This window comes from Accipiter gentilis, chromosome 9 (assembly GCF_929443795.1).
Source record: "Accipiter gentilis chromosome 9, bAccGen1.1, whole genome shotgun sequence".
Taxonomy (NCBI): Eukaryota; Metazoa; Chordata; class Aves; order Accipitriformes; family Accipitridae; genus Astur; species Astur gentilis.
The window spans coordinates 25,641,255-25,663,647 of NC_064888.1; the positions used below are offsets into that span (position 1 = coordinate 25,641,255).

General features: G+C 40.6%; 1 protein-coding gene across 4 annotated transcripts in view; it reads right to left on the bottom strand.

Moving 5' to 3' along the window:
- Positions 1–1,190: 1,190 nt before the first annotated feature.
- LGI1 (leucine rich glioma inactivated 1) overlaps positions 1,191–22,393 on the bottom strand; it is a 31,729-nt gene continuing 10,526 nt past the window's right edge. For 2 of the 4 annotated variants that reach the window (XM_049809606.1, XM_049809607.1), the window contains exons 2-9: positions 13,176–13,625; positions 12,721–12,792; positions 8,875–8,946; positions 8,700–8,771; positions 4,409–4,480; positions 2,990–3,159; positions 2,399–2,563; positions 1,191–2,314 (exon numbers count right to left, since the gene is read on the bottom strand). In XM_049809606.1, the coding sequence (XP_049665563.1) occupies positions 1,497–2,314; positions 2,399–2,563; positions 2,990–3,159; positions 4,409–4,480; positions 8,700–8,771; positions 8,875–8,946; positions 12,721–12,792; positions 13,176–13,366 (1,632 nt within the window). In that variant the 5' untranslated portion in view covers positions 13,367–13,625 and the 3' untranslated portion in view covers positions 1,191–1,496. Of the gene's footprint in view, positions 2,315–2,398; positions 2,564–2,989; positions 3,160–4,408; positions 4,481–8,699; positions 8,772–8,874; positions 8,947–12,720; positions 12,793–13,166; positions 13,626–22,393 lie in introns of those variants that run through there. The other 2 variants (XM_049809610.1, XM_049809608.1) reach the window with 2 other exon arrangements.

A 22,393-nucleotide genomic window follows, 5' to 3' on the forward strand; every position in this document is an offset into this window, starting at 1 on the left:
ATTTTGGGGGTCTCTGTGAGTACATGGACCAGCCAGCTTGCAGAATCAGCTTGTGTGATTACCTTAGTATGATAAGTCTTATTTGCCAATCAACGTCTGTGAAAGTTAGAAATGTGTATAAACATACACAGTATTCATGTGTATATTTTAAAGATGGCACTGGAGCACAAGGCTTGACAACTTCAAGTGAAGTGCATAGGTGTCTAAAATCAACTTGAGCTCTCTTCCTGCGCTGCACCAAAGTATCTTCAGCAGCAGTGTAGGTTTCTCACAAGTGATGCACTAGATGTACATAAACAAAAGACTATTTTAACTTTGATTTAATAGATTTTCATGCCAAATCCAGACTTGGCATAATTTAACAGATATAGGTAGCTTTCCTGGAGTTGCATATGTTACACCAACTGAATTTGTCCTGCTGCATTCAAAGTTCCCTAATTTCAGAAGTATCTGTTACTATACTTCATTACAGGATAGTGGAAAAAAATGACTTCACATTCATTAGCTTCATTCAGAATAATGAATAAATTCATTGAAGATTAAATAATTGCAATTACAGTGGAAAGACTTGACAGGGACACCCAGAATTTATGCAAGTGATGTGTGACAGTTCAGATACAGAAATGATGCTAGCTGAAAAATAAGCTGTGCTTCTAGCTTTCAGCACAGTAACAACCCCAGAGTTATACCAGAGATTTGTTTTGTGCTGCTTCAGCATGAGGTGGAGAAAGACAGACCTTTACATTGTCTTTTATTCTGTTGATTTCTTTGTAAATTTTTAGAAAATCAGGTACTTCCAGCTATACACAGTACAAAGCCCCATCCTACAACTGGATCTATGTAACTGAACCCTCCATCCTACAACCGGATCTATATAATTGAATGCTTTTTTCTGGGTGGAGTCCTGTTTAAATCCGCAAAGCTTCACATCAATGCAAGGATATGTCCAGGCAATAATTTATAGGATTGGGGTTCAATGCTGTATTTTTACCAAGAACTCCTTGTTATATGTAAAACCCACCTGATTTTCGGTATTGTGCATCTTCCGTGCAGTACAACACTGCACTGGGCAATATGCCTTCTCGGGTTTATTTTATATGTGTATAATATATACACAAATAGAAAGTATCACCTGCAAATAATATTTGGAATGTGAAAGACACAAAATGTAAACATTTTATTTGGCAGTTGTTTCAAACAGGTGAATAAATAAATGGAAAAGTACATCTTAATATTCTTTATAGCAACAGATGCAGTTGCACACATATTTACATATCGTGGATGCAAAGAACAGTTAATTTCTTTTTGTTAAAAAATGCAACTTCCAACACCACTAGACTTGACAATTAAAGATGAAGATACTAGTAATACTTTGTTCTAGCAATCTCAACTTTTAAAGGCATTCATTTGGAAGTAAGATAAGAGAGTCATCATGCATTTAGTTCATTTTGTCCACTTATGGTAGAAAGTCTGGTGTAATCTCAGAATTATGAGTGTCATGCGCTTAAGTCAACTATGACATGTTTATAAATCAATGTAGTTCCCTTAAAACTTGAAGCAAAGAGAAAATCTCGTTTATCGATGGAGACATGTATGAAAGATCTTGGTGCCTGTACGTTTAATTCTTGAAACTTCACAAATTTTGCCTTTTCAGCATCCCAATAATAGACTTGAGTGAAAGAATAATCACTTCCAAGAATGGCATATTGATAATTACTTATCTGAAGCGGTTGGAATACCATTGACCCTCGGGATGGCATCCTTTGTAAATCCAGAAATGCTGAACCACCCCATTTCATTACTTTAGAGTCCCCAATAAATCTTGTTAAGCAAATGTATACATCCTCTTTCACTTTGAAATGTTTCACTGCATATGCATCTTCCATATCTTGGATATCAAAACGCTTAACAAATTCATTTGTTCCTTTGTTCCATTGATATATTACAGGTCTTTGGGAACTACTTGACAGAATTAAATGTGGTTTGCCAGATATTTCAAGATACTCCACATCAGTATCTCTGTACCAGGCGTGCAGAGACTGATGGGAATAGAATCCATTCCCATTCCATTTGTAAACTGTGGTGAAACCAGCCTTTGAACTGTCTGCAACAACAAAATACCAGTCTTCAGCAATCCTGAAAGTTTCAATGTCATTGGGTTTTCGGATTTTAAGGATTTCAATATCTTGAATTTTTATAAACTTATTAGCAAAAATATCTCTTTTATATATGTGGGAGCCTCCAAACAGCTGTGCGACAATGACATACAGCTGACTCTCAATAACTATAGGTTTACACACAACAGTTGAAGTACCTATAAAAAGAAAAGTAAAAGACAGGGTTAGCACCACTTTTTGGATCAGCTGTTGTAATGTTATTTGTTGAGCAGTGTCCATACCTGTAATGTTGTCATAATTCCTGAACATCACTTCTACATGGTCCCATTCAAGAAAGATGCATTTTCCGCTAAAAGGCTGAGCAATAACCACGTGTTCGTCATTCATGTATGAGAAAGTATCTACTGATAGAGACTGGTATGGCAGGGACTGATAAACTTCAAATTCTGCAAAAGTGCACACAACATACAATAATTACGGAGATACTTTCCATACTGTACTGAAAAAAACATCTGCTTAAGAGATGTTTTTAACCAACTTACTACAAATTACAGTATTTCATCACTAGTCCAATGTTCCTGTTGATAAAGGAGCACTGCAACTTGGTTTTCAGTCTTTCTCAATTAAAAGAGGTGCTGCTTTATGTCCCAGTTCTCCAAATCCTTATATAGCATATTAAAGTCTGAGTAGAAGCTGCAATATAAGACCCCACTCCCAAGTGATCTGCACGTCAGACTTACACCTGCACGGAATTCATACTGATTTTAGTGGAAGTTCTATCCAGTATGCGGACTTCCTGCAAAAATGGACCCTAGAATAAAAAAATATATAGCTTTGACTTCAACAAGATTAAATAATTTGAAGCACATTACCTGTAATAATGCAATCAAATTCTTTCGGAGAGAGGCTATTGATTTTGCGCTTCTTATATTCTGGTGGGCTTTCACAGTAGATGTCTTCAACTGTTGCATTTGTGCTGCCCAGCCATTCCACTAACCACTTCAGTTTGCAGTCACAATTAAATGCATTGCCTCTAAGATCTCTACAACAAATAAATCATGCATTGAAAATAAGTAGTCAGCTCATGTATTCCTCTTTCCAGGACAACAACAAACTGAGCTCTTGTTAAATATGTGCCCTCTTGCTTATTCTCAGTTGATGCCTTTCTGGCTGAATTTGTTCTGACCCATAGTTAAATCTACATACCAGAACCGACACAGATTTAATTATATTAAGGTAATCAAGAAGAACTTAACTTGATGATCAGTAGAAAATTTTTGTTGATTTCCCCAAGTTTAGAGGTACAGAAAAGCCTACCAAACTGTTGGCCCCATATTTCAGGAGGTTGTTTCTTTTGAATTACCCTTTCTGAATGAGAAGATTCTAGATAACAAAACTGGAACTAATGTAACCTGATGGTCAGCCAGTCAGTATTTGCTATCTCCTTTAGATGTACTCATTTAGGGCTTTAGCAGACACAAGCAAAGGAGTTCTGTTCAAGTCTTTTACAGCTGTCTTCAGTCAGATTTCTGATCGTATGTACAGGAACGGACAAGTGCCAGGACCAGACTGAGTAACCACCTGGCCACTATCAGTCATGCCAAGTAATGCAACCAGATATACTGACCATCTCCACATCTTACTCTGCAGCTCTACCCTATGAATTCAGCGTACCTTGTTAATACAGGGAGCAGGCAAAGAATGTTCTGCGCTCATTGTCCCAAATCAGGTGAACCAGAATTTGGTGGGTTGTAAACAGGACATATTTCAGTGAAGCAACTATAGGATTTATCTGTTTATCTATATTTTGTATTTTTACTGGTATTGAAGTTACATATTTAAACAAGTTCATGTTTTGGTTTGGTTGCAATTAGGTTTAGTATGGTACTTACTAAGACACATGCTTTTGTGATAAAAGATAGCCTTACCAGAAATTATTTGCACATAGAAATGTTACTCCATTAAGTACCTTCCATCTTCCCCTCATGCCATGCTCTCTCATGCATCCTTAAGGATACTTCCTTCTTATTCACTCAGCCTTCATGAACACGCAGGTCTCTTATATAATTACTAACTATATTACTTATCTTCATAACTGGTGGAATATTCAAAACTAAAGGAAATTATCAACAACAGTAGACAAAACCCAAGCCTACCCGTATTGGGTAGTCTCTACCCAGTAATAAGATCCCATTACTGGCTATCAGTTTGCAGAGTTACTCAGAATGTCCTCTAAAATCATCTCTTTATATTTTTAGTATAATTAATAGATTAATTAATTGCTTTCTTACACATTTGTTAAAGAATCCAAGCCTTTGAATATGTCTTTTGGAAGCGATTGGAGATTATTATTTGCGAGACTCCTGTAAAAGAAGACACTTCAGTATCAGTTCTAGTTCATGAAATTACACATTTTTGCAAGGTGTAAAATGCAAGGTGTGTTTTTTTTCTTAAGGTAAAGAACCCTGGTATTCTCCAGCACTCAGTTCTAAAAGATTGCTTTTAAGAATAGCTCGTTTATTTTGTGACTTTTTCTTCCACTAAAATGCCATGCCTCCTCCTGCTTTCCCGCTCTTCAGCAGTCTTGCAGCATCTACAATACTTGACTTAGCAGGGTAAAAAGTGCAATCACCTCTGGTGTTTTGCCAGCACCATTATTTTAAAACAATTACTCATGATTGGATCTACTGATGTTTTCCTTATGAGATACCAATACATAGTGTTCATATTACTGCGGTTTCCCCACTTTCTTGTATCTCTTCTGGAAGGAAAATCTTAATACTAGGTTTCATTTTGTTGGACTTCGGTTTAGGTCATAGTTTTTGGAAATATGCAGTAATAGACAAGAAATTGCTGATTGGCATGAATTTGTTTCCTGGAATGTGCCTCTGTGTGTGTGATTATGTGTGTATGAGACCAGCAAAAAACTGCTGTTAATTCCCAATTTTTAATGTTGGGAAAACTTGTTTAAACTCAGTGAGTATTCTAGCTAGTAAAAGTGATGAGGAAATATGAGCAGGCTTTGAACAAGCAATATATTACATTTCAGTCAGACGCGTCTATGTGAGTCCACCAACGGTCTGGGTTCATCTGAGATGTCATTGAGGGCATGACAGCAAAAGAATAATGTTGTAGGGGATAGCCTATGCCTCTCTTGATTAAGAAAATTATTTATTACTTATGAGAAGAAATGAAAAGGGAAAGAAATCCTTCTAGTTTAAGATCCCAGTTAGAATCTGTAGCTAGTAAGACTTAGAACCGCTTCTGTTTTCGCTTGTAAACATAAAAGTTAGTTATTAACTACAATTTCTGTAGCCAAGCAAAGCCACTTAGGTGCATACTTGAATTCAAGAACAAACCCAGACATACTAGGTCTGCGGCCTCATTTAAAAGTAAGTGTTTGCCTTATCAGGAATTGTAAATATGGGATGATGCCATTAGTCCATTCTGACTTCTCCGCTTTCAAAGTACATCTGATTGTAATACTGTTTGGTGTATGTATCATGTGCTTCACTTATGCTGAATTTTACGCTCAAGAGCGGTTCTTTAGAAGTCAGGTAAGTCCTATAGAGAAAGTTAACCAGACTTGCAAGCTGAGGCAAGTTTAATACCGTATATATTCTTTCTATATTATTATATAGAAAACTGAAAGGGATAATGTACTTGGGAGTAGGAGTGGTTCACCACTGCCATGAGAGTATGACTGACAGAAAAATTTACACAAGCTTTATGCAATTGCCAATTTTTGGATGAAAATTATGCATTTTTTATTCCACTGTTAAAAAGCATACTTATATATTACTGGCTTTCCTAGATGGTCCTGTACGTGGTATTTGTTTATAATAAGAGAGTAAAGGTTAAATCAAACATACAGTTAAACTTATGGTTGCAGTTCTCAAAGAAATCCAATCAAAATTATATATTGTGCATAGAAATTATTGTCCAATCCTAAATGTAAGATTTTGACATTAAGTTAGTAAATTAGTAAAATAATGCTATTTTTCCTTAATTTTTCTGTTCTTAAATCTACTCTGAGCAGAAAATAAATTGTGCTGCATAACAATAAATACTAGGTGGCTTTGTTTGACAATAAGGACACACTTTAATTACCAAAGTTAATTGCATTATAAAAATACAAATTTTGGATAGTTTACTGCATTCCAAAAGTTATGTTGTGAACAGGAAGTGAACAGAATAAATAGAACAAAGTTCATCTTCTCTAATTTAGTGGATTCATTTGTATGCTTATTTACTATGATTCTTTTTAATATATTTTATGTACACAAGTACTCTCTTGTTTCTTAAATGAGAAATGCCTCAGGGTGCCAAATGATTTTTCTTAACATGTATGCGCAATTTTCCCCAGAGGGTGGGGAGTGGTTCTGCAAGCAGATTAAACTAGTCACATTCTGTGGTTAATGGACCTGCATTTGCAGTTATTTTTGCAAATTTTTCATTGTCTTCATGAATAGCAAGCACTCCGTGTGCAATAGCAGCATGGTGCGCAAATCTATGTCCCAAAAATGTGCATGCAACCACATGCAAACCGCAGTCGCTCCTCAAATGTGGTTCTATCTTTTGCATATGTTTTCTCTTATGAAACTGCTGAAACATCCCCAGAAGCCAGCATAACAGGCAAGACAAGATGTTACTCTTGGACTGTATGCTCTGTGGAGAAGAAACTGTGCCTTCCTCTGTGTTAAAAAAGCAATTTGCTCACTGGCAGCAACAGCTACTAAATAAGTAAATGAATACGATAAATAATGTACTGGACCCATTTGTGAATATAAAGCTATTCATGTGCATAAATATTTTGAAGATGGGGTCCCAGTTACCAGCCTTATCCAATTATCTGCCTTTTTTAACAACACTGTAATTATGTCTATACCCCTAATATGGATTTTTATGGGATGTGCACATCCTGTTTATATACCTTTTTCCCTCTCCTCTCTCCTTCCTCTTCCTCAGACCTAAAGCCATTCTATAAGTAACTTTATCTACACAAGTAGTCACAGTAGGCTTGGTTTCAGCCAGCTGTTAGTCTTGTCTGTTCTGACCAAAAAGGGAAGAGTAAAATGTTTTATGGTACATTTACTATGTGGTGAAGGATATGGTGAATTGCAATTCAACTATTATATTTATGCATTAACTGTTTACAATGGAACCTTTGCTTTCTCTCCTGTGTCAAAATATATGAAAGAAAAAGTTAAATGACCCTGTTTTAAAACCCTCTTGGAGGTTATTGTGTTAAGGCCAAAAGGTCAGAATCCACTCCCCTGCCTACGACACACACCACAAGATATATGCTTCAGAATGCAAATGCTTGGTGCTGGGTATAAACCCATGTTGGGCACATGCCGGATATTTTAGCCTCCTTTTCTTACAGTATTTTTGTATTTTTTATGTTTTCTTACAGTACGTGTTGTATTTTCAATACATTTATCACTTGCTAAAATAGAATTCTTGCTAAAATATTAACTTGATGTAAGATAAGAGACAAAAGCCTGCCTAAGAACTGTCTTGCTAGCTCAGAGCCTGAGGATGCTACTCTTCTGTTTGCAGTGAAATGTTACAGGTGTTTGTTGCCAGTGTGCGTTTCACCTGCTGAGCATCGCGTGAGAAATGCCTCGGCTGGTGTGAGCACGGGAAGCCTTGCTCCTAACAGCCGCATTAGCATCCAGAGGGCCTTTGACTGATTTCCCTTCTCGGCTAATTCAGCAAGGGGGCTGCAGCATGTTGGAGGGCAAGGGTTGGCCGTGTTTTCAGGATAGCCGAAGGGCTGAGCAGCAACACGAGGAATGTTAAGCAGACCCTGGTGTCGGCGCATGACAGATCCCCACCGTGGGATGCTCTTGCTGGTGTCCAGGAGAGGACAGGGTGCAGCGCAGGGCTTTGAAGCCAATCCTGTGGAGTCTAAAGGCTGCTATGCCCTACAGTTAAGTGGAAGAAGTGGATCAGCAAGTCATAATAGATGTGTCTTGTTGCAAGTCTTCCATTTAAAATTGTTCTGGGTGGGAATTTTCAAATTTTATTTGGTCAAATTCTGCTGGATATGGTCAGTGGCTGAAGTGGACACGGGTACAGACAGTGGTGGCCTGTCCCAGGAACGGCTGTAATATTCTCCGGGATCCACGCCAGGCTGGGGCACCTGGGAAGAGGTGTGTGTCCGCCCCTCAGCCTCTCTCCACCACGGCACCTCAGTGCTGACCACAGCTCCCACCTTCCTCCTCTCCAAGTCCCAAAATGGGACTCACCTCATCAGTGCCAAGCTTCCCGACCCATCCCGCTTTCCCCCTGCTCCTATGTGCTCAGCTGGAAATCCCCAGTGCTCTGAGCAGAGAAAGTCAGGGAGCTACTGCCAAATGTGTACTGCTTGGAAACTGTTTTGGTCCTGGCCTTCTACACACGCCACAGTTCAGAAGTCTTTGGTGGAAACACAAAGATTAACATTCTAATTAAATGACTATTAATACTGCTTAAACAAACGTGAACTGCTATATATCAAAATGCGAAATTCAACAACACAGTGGTTCAGTTACTGTATTAAATATACCAAGTAATATATTCAACCACTTTACTTACAGGTGAATTAAAGATTTCAGTCCTCTGAAAGTATTTCTTGAAATTGACTTAATGCTGTTGTTCTCTATGAACCTGTAACGGGTCGTAAAGTCATTCTGGTCAAAGCAATGCCTGGAACTTGGAAGCCCACCCACTCTATTCAATAATGCCAGGAAATATACTTTTGTCCACTCACAAATATTCTAGATGAGGAAGGCCCATGAAAGCATCGTCACTAATAACATCAAAAGTGTTGGATGTAAACAACCTGCATAGAGAGATGCAAAACAAAAGACCATTAGATTATTAGCATCTTTAGAAAATGGTTCAGCAAGCCATGGCAGGCCAAATTTCCACTGCCTGGTTTCATGGTTTTGTCTGTGCAAGCACTACAGTATTGTAAGGCTGATAACATTGCCCCATAGTCTGGTGCAAAGGGCAGGACTCAACAACTCGTTGCTTTGCCTACTGGGGCTGTCTGATAAAATTCCATTGACTTCTGTGGGATGCAAACGTGGGTTTATCATGCCAGTAAAACAATGGGATTGTACAAGTGCCACTGGAGACATACTTGAACGACAATGAAATGTTCAAGTACTACAGAGGCCTAAATTGTCTTGAAGAACACTTACTTTTGATGACAACATAGGGAAAGTATCCAGCTGGTTAGCTGGTTAGACATCAGGTTGAATTTGCACCACTGACAGCCAGGAAAATCCCTGAATTTACAAGTTAAACTTGTGAGCATATTTGACCTGAGAGTATTGAGAAGTTACTGAGAAAAAAATGGAAAAATCTCTTAATTTAGTCAGTGTTCAAATCAGAATTAGTTTTAAGACCACATTATACCTGCTGGACATAGGTCTTAGTGTGTGCATGTATTTTTCATCCATCTAGCAGTAAAAATACCAGCAACACATTTAATTTTATGTAATTTTGTAAGCATTAAAAGGGACTAGCATTGATTTTTTTCAGCTTTGTGTACACTTATCAGCCATGTTTGCATTTTTCCATTTTAATTCAGCTCTGTACTGCCACACCCTTAATATGGTGAAGCGTTGTCAAGTACAATGAACTTTACCCCAGTGGAATACTAGATGCACATCTATATTTTATTCAGTTGGACCTGATGGATAAATAGATTTACCCTGTGACATCCTTAGGCATTCAGGAATGCAAGATTTCCAAGTATGAATTAATACACTTAATGAGTTAATCTCTTATTTTGAAGTTTGCATTAAGAATAAATTGCAGTTAATTTATTTTCTCGCTTGGTTGTTGCAGACTGTGCTTTTTCCACTTTAAATATGTTCCTTTATATGTATGAAAAATACAAGCAGGAAATTCTTCCTTTTTGTTAGAAACAATAAATACTTCTCTTACTTAGAGAAAATAAGTATTTTTGTAAAATCTCTGAACCAGAAGACCAATTTAGTAAATCTGCTGCCTGCAACTAATTTTACTTTTCTGATGTGATTTCACTGGATAATTTTTTTCCTTTTCTGCACTCTACCCTCCTTGTAATTTAAAGAACAGAGTGGTATCTCTTTAAACAGGATAGCTATTTTAGAGATTGCCAGGCTTATAGCACAGGTCTTGCACTTGGTGAGCTCGTTTGCCTCCCATCTCGTACCTCTCCCCAGTGGCTGTATCACATGTATTTGATGCACAAAGTGGCTTTTCTCCCACTCTCTGACCTCAAACACCAGATTTGCTTGATCTGTGACCCACCGGCTAGCTACTTCTGGGGACAGAGGCTGAAGATACTGCACTGTAGCTAGGGACTATATTGCTTAGTAGGAACTGTACGCTGCTAGCACGTACAGATCCTGGTGCCACGATTACCCCCCTTCTTTCTATGGACTTTCATGTCATCAGTTTGTAAGGGCACCCTCAGCACGTTGCTGATAAGCAGAATTATGAGTGCTGGAGATGAGAGCAGGGAGTTTTTCTCTACATTTAGGGAACACTCCCGCTGGCACTTTACTGTAACTGTGTAGGTTCTTCCTATTTTTGTTGTCACATGAAGAGCACAGAGCATACCATCCGTACTATTCGAGAAGAAAAGCTCTCCTGGCCTGGGACTTACAAGTAGCGTTTAGCATGAGACCATGATTTTTCCAGAGGCCACTGCCGCTGCTACAGAAAAATTAGTAGTAAATAATAATAGTGGCAGATATGTTCCACACTCAGAAATGTGTGGCTGGCATACTGGAGATACCAAGGACTTTAAAAATGTAATGCTGGAGACTATTACATAGAAATACAGTCTCCTAAATCTTGCTATTGGCTAAATTAAACCTACCGATATAGCTATAATCATGCAAAGCTAAAACTTACTGTAATTTTTAATTAACCTGAGTTTTCCATATTCTTATTTCCCTTACTGCCTTCTGCCAAAGGTGGAAATTTTTCTTTCCCACATACAGTCTGGAGCATTGGCCCCACAGACACAATCCTGCTCCTATGGTCCGTGTTTAAGGAGTCATTTGCCTTAGATCAGCAGCTTTTCTGGGGTTAGAGCTTTTGTTGCAGCATTTATTAACAGCAGCTTAGAACATGCATTTCGGTGTATGGCAGACCATGCAAATTATTACCATTACCAAAACGCCATAAGCCGTTGCCAGACACCACTGTGCCGGGCGCTATAATAACTCGAAATAAGATGACTGTGTCTGTCCTACTCCACCCTACCCAATTCTGCCTCCCTGGCAGCAGGATCGCTAAGTGTAGGTGGTGTATCGTACCCAAAAGAGATGATGTCCTACTCACTCTCTTCAGATACAAGCTCCACCAATGCTGCTATTTCTTTTTTCTTTCCTTTGAAAGGCCCATTGCAGGAATTATGCGAAATGTGTCCCTTTCGTGATCTGTGACCACCTGGGAAAAGCTTCTCCGGAATAAAGCACCATGGAAAAGCATTTAGGTTTCCATAGTAACTGCATTTACCTATTTACCCTGTATCCAAAATTGTACAGTACGTCTGCACCTCCTTATCAGCTCCACTTGAGGTAGCAGAGTACAGCTAGGGTCAGGGCTTCAGCTACCGGTGCACCAGCAGTTTAATCTAACAGCTGTAGGGCTCCAATACATCAACGTTACACCTCTGACCACATCTAGAGTGCACGGGAAGCCAGTCTGGGACAGACGTCCGATTTTGATTTTGATCACAGCAGGGAGTCTGTCTTGCCGGATTTCTGAGACAAATCTGGGTGTGTGTCAGGCCGGCAGCACATCCACTATAAACAGTTTAGGTTACACCCCCTCTACCTCTGTATAGCTCGCAATTATATAATCGTATGCCCACATTTCTAGGAAAGCCTGTGAGCCTGTGAAAATCCAATATAGAAATGCATCTAATAATTAAACATCCCAAAATATTCTCTTCCTGTGTATACCTCATGGCAGTATTTCATTTTGAAATAACTGCTTATTTTTTTTTAATTGAAAGAAAATCTTCATTACTTTTGTGGTTTTTTTCAAAGAACGTGAAATAACAAATAGGGTCAAATCCAGGTGCTATGAAGGCAAAACTCCCACTGAAGTGACTAAACTTCCACAGAAGTCAATGGCAATTTTACATGGAAAAGGACTTCAGGACCTGTCCCACTACAATGAAGGGCCTGATCTGAGGGGTTCTGAGCTCACAGTCGCCGGCAGTTGCAAATGGGCAGCTTTATAGTGGGGTCAGACCCCAGGACTGCAGAAAAGAAACATCAATAGTTGTTGCAATGCTCAAGTCCCTACTGTAATGTTAATTAAAGTATAATGAAGATAACATACGTTCTGCCACTGAAAGCTTCAGCATGTAATCATTCAAAGGAGCACTGACAACAGATAGCCTTGTAAAATACTAAGTAGATACACTTTGAAAAAATTAAACATGCACTATCTTTCAGATTGCTAAGAAGTCTTGTATTTTGTCATCTAATGAATCTTCTCTTGCTGTTTCTTAGAAAATTAATACTGACACCTTTTCTAAAATATTTATGGATACATATACATTTCATAACAAAAATTGTATCATATAAATATTTCTCACAGAAGCTGCAGAGATGGTGTGAGCAAAAAACTCCCTTCTGGGATTTTAGTAAAAGCAGATCTCACAAAGGATCTGGAAAGAAGAAAAAAACAACCTTATATTAATGTAGTCTTCTCATATATCTGTGGTTATAATACTGATATGGTCATCACAGAGAAATTTATTTATATAAGTGGAAAAAAAAACCAACCCCAAAAAATGAATGTTACAGGTTTCATGTAGTATAGAAGAAGGTTTAAAATGGGATGTGTGCACATACACAGACAGACAGACAGATGAAAGAGATGTAAAAATCAGGATTCAAGGATGCAGCACAATTTTAACACATTAGCTGATGATTCTGAATGCTGGAGGTACTCCCTGCAGCAAGCATCCTTCCGTATGCACTGAAAACACCACACATCCTAGTTAATTTTAAATCATAAATTAAATAACCAAATGCTTACAGCCCTTACAGTGAGATAACATCAGGCGGAACGCTGCGAGGAATAGATCTGGCATTTTCACATAAAGCATTATCTTTGGTACAAGTACACCAGGCAGGACATTTTGGCTTCACTGGTTTCTTCCCTTCAGTCAGCAAAAGCACAGATAAAAGGCATAAGAAATAAGCAATTCTTCTAAAGGGTCTGCTGGCATTTCCCATTCTTTTGATCCGCTCTCGTTCCAGCCAGTTGAAAGAATATCCCAAAACATGAACAGGGGTTCTTTATTCAGCCATTGGATGTCTTTCTATAAGTCCAGGTCAATATTTGTCTCTGCTTTCCCAACCCTTTTCGTTGTCTTTCACTCTGTTTTTGTAGACAGAAACCTGCAGCTGATCTGTATGTTTCCACTCACTCAGGCAACGTACTGCTCAGAGAAGAGACCTGCGAGGTGCTGTAAGATGGGGAAAATCCAACCGGCTGAAGGGAAAAAAAAAAAGGAAAAAAAAAAAAAAAAAAAAGACTTGCATCACCACAAAAACACTGAGCACAACACAGCATTAGATTGCAAAGTGATGTAACTGAGAAATACACTGCTTTCTGTTTTCACAGGGAGGCCCTTTCCCTGTTACCAAAAATAGTACAGCATTATGTTTTGCTGGTGGGTGGGTGAGTGGGTGTGGGGTGGAGTGTATGTGTGTGGGGGGAGAAATCAGTCATCTCTTACTGGATCCCTACAACCTCGTGAACCTTTGAGAATTATGCTTCACATACTGCAAGCAGCAGAACTAACAGCAGTATCCACAGGAAAATGAAATCGAGTGAAACCATCAAAAGCATTGCTGCAAAAGCTGTTAGATTAATTTTTATCCTTAGCCCTTATTGCACATATTTGTACCACTGAAAAACAAGCTGCCACACATGGAAAATATTACAATGTATGAGAGAATGCCTACAACTGTCATTCCTAAAGAAAATATTTTCTCATGCAAAATAGACTCCAACTGCCTTTTTTTTTTTTTTTTTTTTTTTTTTTTAGAAAAAGAAACACTCTTATTTGTTACATGTTTTCTGAGCTGGTTAAATAAAGTCGATCAAGCACCGTTCAAAATGGACAACATTAATTAAAAGTTCAAGTTTAAAAATTTCTTTGCTGGGAGACTGGTTTGATCATTTTAGATGGAAAAAAGAAAATTGTTTTTTAAAGGCCAGCTATGTTAAACCTGTAGTTCAGAATGGACCTTCTTTGAAAAGTGACAGGATAGGGACAGATCTTGATGGTAATAATGAATCTTTACAACACTGCCTGGAGGCTGCAGTTGAAATTAGTGCTAGGTGCAGTATGAACACTCTGTAAGATACCGTCCTCAGCCAGAAGACTTTACAGTAAACTACATTAAATATTTTATAGGGAACTTAAGCAGCACCTAAGTGTTATTACATAAAGAATGGTAAGACAAAACTAATGAATGCCAAGTAGCCGGAAAGCCATGTGGGATGATTTTTTTTTCCAATCTAGGATTGCTATTAGAAGAGTTTTGCAGACTTTAATAGGTCTTGACACTTTCCCCACCAGACTGGCAGCACTGTTTACAAAGCTTACTAGGGTCTACCCGATGGTACAGAAGTTTAATACAGTCATGCTCACTATTAGCTCCTTCACGTAGGTGCCAACTCCTCACCGGGAGATACTTGACCTCCTGAAGAGGAGATGTCTCTTGACTTCTGGTTGCTCCTCCTTTGATTCCACATGTCCACCTGGCTCTGGCCCATTGCTCCCACCCTACAAGCCATGAAATCTCAAAACCAACACCGGGCCATGGCTGCCTTCCTCAGGAACAACACCAGCAAGGCCCGAGCTCATACCCAGATATGGGTGCCTACCAGGAATTTCATATGCTATAGGTGAAAGATGGAAAAGGGGAACAACAGCCTGCAAAACTGTCAGAAACTCAGTGTATGGGCAGATACTAGGCAGGACCCCGACGCTGCTGAATCCTTGCCTGGGCGGTGGCTGAGATCTGCCTCCCTGGGATGAGAGGAGACCCACAGAGCTCACACCTGGTGGTGGGACTGCATCCTCTGAGGGACTGGGGAAGGCCAGAAATGTCCAGAAAACTTTCAGAGGCGGAGGACCACCTCCGAAGGCCCTGCCAGGAGACGACTCTGGTGCCTGTGCACCAGCACGCTCCCCGCCAGGCACCTGTGCCTGCGGAAGAAAGGGCAGCTCGTGCTTTCTCAGCTCCCTCACCCTCTGTGGTGTGTTTTTTTAAAGCTCTTTATTAATTTAAGTGCGGGCCCATGTTTTTGCTCTTAAGAAAATCTTCCCTGTCAGCAGTCTCTCCTGAAGCAGGGTTGACTTCAACTAGGAATGACACAGAGCTGTGTTATTTCTGAGCCCTACCACCTTCTGTAGGAAAATGGTACAGAAATACAGTAATCAAAGCACTGAAATCACTATAAAGCAAGTGTCAGTGCCTTCCCCTGGGCATAAAGGTTACTCCTTGCTCTGGAAATGGTCTAACTGTACAACTGAGAAGGGAGCTGGATTTGTGGGACTTGCGTAAGTAGGGTACACCACCTTCTCCCCTCCGAGATGTCCAAAGGCACAGACTTCAGTGAGGTGAGAACAGAAAATTCTCTAACTTTTTTCTGAAAGAGAAGAGGCCTGTTGTTGTTTGTTTATTTATTCCTGGCAAAGCTACCCATTGCCATGGCAATATTTTGCCATTGATGGTAAAACCCCGTGTTTCATTTCCTTCGGCTCATTCACTGAAATCCGCCATCAATTACTTAGGCATTTCTTTTTAGTTAATACTCCAGCCACATTGTGAACCTCCTGAAAACTTTGCAGTGTAGCGGTTTTTTGGTAACAAAAGCACGTTCTGCAGCTAGAGCAGTAACCTGACTCCAGTTTTGTCCACGCAGAGAACGGCCTGGAAGTTAGCTTTCTATTCCAAACTACATGCCAAAGCAACCACTTTTTCCAAAATCGCAAAGATCATGAATATTTATACCAGCTCCCGTCGAAAGAGAGGGGTAAATCACATTTTCCAGGGTCCTTTTGTGCCAAGCTCAGCGCCTCATTTCTTGCCATGTAGTAGTTTAAAAACAAACTGGTGTGTGGATTTCCAGTGGCGTAGCTGCTCTCCAGCCATTGCAACACTTGGCTCACCCTCTACCTATGCCAGGGCTGTTTTGTTTTCTGGCTAACGGAGCAGGCAACGGCCTGCTGCGCCCACAGCCCAGCGCCTGCCTCTCGGTCCTCGCCGGCTCGCTCTCGCTGGTGTTTCGGGTACTGATTAGGCCCAGTGTGGTTCAAAATTTATTTATTTTTCTTTCGGCAAGGTTGCGGCTGGGCGGATGAGGGAGCCGTGGCTTGCGTTACTCGGTCTGCTCCCCGTCATTGGACAACGTTTTCGCTGAAACATCTTCACCTTGCCGCGCAGCGGAGGTGCTCGCCGGCAGACATGTTCCCCTGCGGGCAGGGACACGCCGCCGCCCCGGTTTCGGTACCCCGCAGGCCAGCGGCGCCCCGCACGGACCTCGGCGAGACACCACCACCACCACCACCACCCACCAACCCCCCCGGCCGGGGCTGCGGGGGCCGGCCGGGGCTGCGGGGGCCGGCCGGGGCTGCCCTCGCCCGCGCCGCGGGGGCCCGGGCGGGCGGCCCGGTCTCCCGGCAACCCGCCGCGCCGCGCCGCTGCCCGCCCCGGCCCGGCCCGGCCCCGGCCGGCGCGCTGGCCCCGCCGCTCCGGTTTAGCCAGGGGCGGCGTGAGGAGAAGCCCCCGAGGGCGGCGGGCGCGCTGGCTGCCCCCTTCGCCCTCCCCACGCTCCGCCGGCGCCCTCCTGAGACCCGAGCCCGCTTTGTCACGGCGGGGAGTCACCCGTCGCCGCCCTGAGCAGGGCAGGCGTTAGCGTCTCCCGCACTTCGTGGATGTGCTCTGCTGTTCCGCCCGTTCAATTTTGACCAGAGCTAAGTCAGCCTTACTGGCTGACTACTTCCCGCTTAGTCACTCTAAACGGCGAGGATCGAATAGCTTGTTTCTTCCAATGCACCCAAACTGTTTGGTAACCACAGTTTTTGATCACAGCCAACCATCTAATAACCAGCTTGGTGCAGGTACGTGACAGTCAAAATTAAGATGCTTTCGCTAGTTGCCAGTAGAGGTATTCACCACCCACCATTCCTCGTGTGCTTTGGTCAGACTTGGCACAACTGTTGTGGCTTGGTTTCTAGAGCAAACACATGCATTTACTATTATTATTAATACTTACTAAAACCACATTTTTAGCAAGAATTCTCGAATACCTGGTTGAAACGTGAATAACTCTATGAGTAAACCTCTCTGCTAAAATATTTGAGGAAAGCAAACACAAATAGTCAGAACATAGAGCCAAAAATCATTTTTAAAAAGATTTAATACTTTTTTGAGGGATTAACTCTGCTCCACTGACTATATTTGCATTCACCCAATATGTTTTCATTACCAACATACGACAAAATTTTAATAAGCTTCCTGTGGTTTCATGCTCACTACATTTCCCTTTGCAGACACATATACTGTCACAGTTATCCTTTATATCATCCTGCTTTTAGAAAATTGTGTTGCCTTTTCTATGCTTGGGATGAGCTGCCTGGACATATATGGCCTAATCCAAAATCCACTGATGGTGATGGAGAGACTTCAGTGACCTTTACTGTGCTTGGTGTTAAGCCCATAATATACCACACGGGTGCACGATAGTCCAATTCACACCCCAATATTCATGAGTCTCCTAAAGAACACAACATTGTCATTGCTGTGTTACCACTGTGTTTGGAGCAGAAGGATTTTGAGATCAAAGACTCCTACAAACATGAGTCTGAGTTTTCGCTCTCTCAGTGCCACCCTTTTAACAAATTCTGCAGCAAATGGTAAATTTAAAGCAGCTGAGACCAAGGCTGTACTTTCAATAAACAAAACTAAGTCTTGTGAATTCTAAACAGTTCTGAAAAGACTATGCTTCCTGGTGGATCTGGCACCAAAAGCCATTGCCAGGAAGAGGCCTTCTGCAGGTTAGGCATAATAAAACTCGAGATGCCTTTACAACAGCTCATAGCACAGACTCGCTTGGGAATGATCACGGGGCTGCCCAGAACTTTTCATTTGGAAAGTTCTTCTGACTTTGCCCTGTCCTGTCTATACAGGTCTGTATTACGGATATCCTTCCTGATCACACCACAAGAGTTTCATTAAAAGCAGACCAACCAGGCCAGTCCCTGTGTCAAAAAGCTGAGGAAATGGCTACTTAATTGCTGCCAACTTCAGCGGAAAGAAAAACTCAGAGGGTGGTCTCCTTTCCCTTGCATAAAGTAGCCCGTTCCCAGTTCACCGTGGAGTTAGAAGTGATCATCTCTGAAGAGTCAGGTTTTAGCTCTCATGGACAAAATTCCGTGGTGATGCAGAACACCTACTCCACTAGGGATATCCTGGTGAGTGTGCCGGTGGCTCTAGGACTGCTCGCTTAGGTACACCAGGATTTGACCAATGACAAATAGTATGTAAGGAGAGGTGTACTGTTACCTGAACTGTCATTCTTTAAGAAAAACAGATGCACAATGTATTTTAGCCAAAGAGAAGCTAGGAAAAATTAATCTATGTTTAGGTTTTATCTTGTTACAACCAAGGACTTCTGACATCTTTATGATTCTTGATGCTTTATTTTCAATTACGGGTTTTTAAATAGTACAGAATATTAGAAAATACCTCAAAAGACACTTTAAAGCTATAGGATTTCTACCCCTTGTGATTTTTGAAAGGCACTCTCAGTCTAGGAGGGACCTAGGGAGGATACCTCATCCAACCTCCTAGGTAACTAAGAGGGATAAAGGCTAAGAAGCTAGATATTAAGTATCCAAAATGTACAATGTTCTGATGACTTCAGAGTCATATGACTTCTAAACCAGTATCACAAATTTTTAAGGACTTAATCCATCATCTCTGAGCAGCTGATTTTGACAATACTGCTAATGTTAAGTGTGCTTACATGTTCTGTGGCATGCTCGTTCATCCTGGTCTGACTCTCTTCCAAGGCAGGCAAATAAGTGCTGCACCTTGGTAGCTTTACCTTCTGTAAGTTAGAGAAAAAGAACAGGACAAACTATCAAACAGAAAAATCCATTAATCGTCCTTCAGGTCAGACATGGACATAACCTCAACTACTGGATTGGCCCTTCACTATGAGAAAGACCCCACAAAGCCTATCGACCTTGTTATGTACTGTCGCTCAGTTTCCTCTGGGTTTGTCTATTCCTCCTCCTCCAAATGAGACTGGATGCTTGTATAAATCCCAGAGCTGGGATTCCTCAGCTCTTCCCTAGCTCCCGTATTCTGTTTTCCAGCAGAGTGGGACCAGTTGCTTCCTCAAGTTTTTAAAAGGCGCATAAGCTCTGTTACAAAGCAGTATACTTTGCAGCACACAATTCAGTAGCATGAAGTTAACTGCTTTCCTGAACACTAGCCACTTTTCTCCAGTCCTAAACAAATAGTTCTGGCTTTGTTTCTATTGTCTGTGTTTTGCTTTGAAAATGGTGACAATGGATATTTAGAGTTGGAAGGGACATGAAAAGAGCAAACATACAAGCTCAAAAGTGAACAAAAGCCCAATTCAAAGATACCTGAAGCTGTGCTACTTCATGGTTCACAGCAGGAACTGAGACCACACCTAATATAGAGAGAAGTATTAAGAAAGGAAACAATAAAAAAGAACACCAGGTTTTCAGTTGCTGCAGAAGCCTGCACTTCCTCAATCTTTCAAGAAAACTTTCAAGAAAATTTGCCCGTAGTTAATTTATACTCTGGGAATATCAACATCTCACATGTGCAAGGTTGGAAATGGGGACGCTTTTCAGCCAAACATGCCCCTCCACTTCAGTGGAACTGACATCAGACTCACCACCTGGCGTGCATCCTACCACAAGATTCAAGTGCCCTCTATAGGAACCTCTCAGGGAGGAAAAGTTGTGGTCAAATATGCAAGTTATTTTTTTTGCCTTTTATTTTCCCTACATAGCCCGATCAAACATTAAAAGCATGATACTACTGAGAGAATCTATGCTTAATTTGTAATTGGAAATGGTCTCATGACTTCTGAAGAAGTTGACGCGGTGATACTGAGAACGTAGTTCTGTGCAATGCCTTCCTCAATGGGATGGTTTCTCTCTTCACCACTCTTCCATGGGTTCTTGGTTCTGCCCTCTTCCACAGCTCGCTACTGGTATTTCTGGCTCTAATGCTATTCTCTAAAGTGGATTAAATAAATTATCTGGTAAAAGAACAAAAACCAAATAAAACCCTGAACAAGCCCAAATCCTTCCAAAACAAAACAAGAATTGCTAGAGCCAGAACAAGCAGCTGAGGACACAAGCAGAAAGGGAGCACTGGTTTCGCTGTTAGAGAAAATGTACAGGGAGCCACACATTTGAGGAGTGGTTTCATATTACAAATGCTCACAAACATTTAAATGAACCATAGGACAGAACTGGTGACAAAATACCTCAGTCTGGACCAAACAGGACAAAAATATGAACCTCATAAAATGCCCTAGTATTTAGCTAGCATTGTTTAGAAGTTACCACCGAACTGGAGACAGACCCTCAACAGGTGTATACAAACTGACACTTGATAATTATGATCTCCACTCTGCCAGACCCTTGCACTATTTATTCATTTAGTAGTTGTTCATAGGAGGTATCCTTCATGCCTACAGTAAGAATACAGAGGGATAGAAAATCCAGTCCAGTAAGAAGCCTGTATCCGAAACAGAATGTCCCAGATTTTCTATCATGAGCAAGTGCTTTCTACAGACCCAAAACAACATACCACTGTCACTGTAGCTAAATGCCATTTAATTGGCAGCTAGAAAAGTCTATAATACATTTCTTCATGGAAAAATGTTTGAGCTCTTCCAGTTTGCCAAGATGCTAATTAAAAACAGACGGCATGTTATAAAATCCTTTCCTTGACCTGTGCTATCTTACATTGCCCTTCTGTACTTTTTTCATGGCACTGGTTCCCTGCGGAATTATTCTAATCTTTATAAACTTGTATTTAATTTTCCATTTCATTTTGCAGACAGAAAAAAAGTAACTAAATGTTATTTATTTTAATGTTCATAGGAAATTTATTTGTTACATGGCAGACATAACAGGCTTTTGAGGAGAGAATCTTAACTTGTTAAAAACAGAAGGTTTCTACATCCTGAATAATTCACAATGAAAGAAAACTTAGCACCACTGAAGTCACTGAAATAGTTCAAGTAAAAGCCTTGCTGGCATGCCACTGACATAATGAATTGCACAATGAGAAGGACATGCCTCATCAAACATGTATTATTGTCTCATCATTGCTAATCAAAATGCTTTACAAAGCAGGGATTTGTATCAGTGCTGAAATATTTTAAGGGGTCGTTGGTGATAGCTCCACAAGTGTATTTTACTGATGTTTTTATTGTTCTTAACAATTCATGAATATTTGGAAAAATACCTTATTTCGGTAAGAGTTAATCCCTTTTACCTCAAGCAAGTAGATCTGCCTAACACCCCACCCTATGGTGGGCACACCACCACTGCACAAGCCCAGCACACATTCTCCATCAAATAAGATACTACACCAAGCTGAACTCCCCAGTCCCTTTTCGCAGTCCATCACATCTGTTTGCTCATATGCCAACATGCTATTTACTCAGTACAGCTTTAAGAAAGATTTGCTCTTTTGGCTGCTGGCTCTCTCCCTCTGCAGTAGGAGAGCAAAACCAACACAACATCGTTATCTAAGAACTGGCTGTAGTTTTAAATGTAATTTTCATAGCAACAGAGAGACACATGTTTTAGTTATGACTGCTCAGAAGCTAAAGGATTTTCCCTACCTTGAATATGATAACAGTCACATTTTGACCTTACAATGCTTCCTATATATCCCTTCTCTTAAGACAACAATCCAAATTCCATACAGCTGACTTTCCTTTAGACACCAATTGCTTTTAGGCATCTGCAAGTTTCCACTGTTGCTGCCCTTGTGATTTAGGCAGAGTCATTAAAACTGGAGGGCCTCATTCCCAGCCTCAATATAATACATCAGTAAGAAGTAATAAGCTGCTTCATGAAGCAATATTGCTCCCCAGCTAAATAAATGGCACACACTACTGATTAAACAAAGGCACACGTGGCTTTTCTTCCTAAGCATTTTTTTAAGCAAATGGAT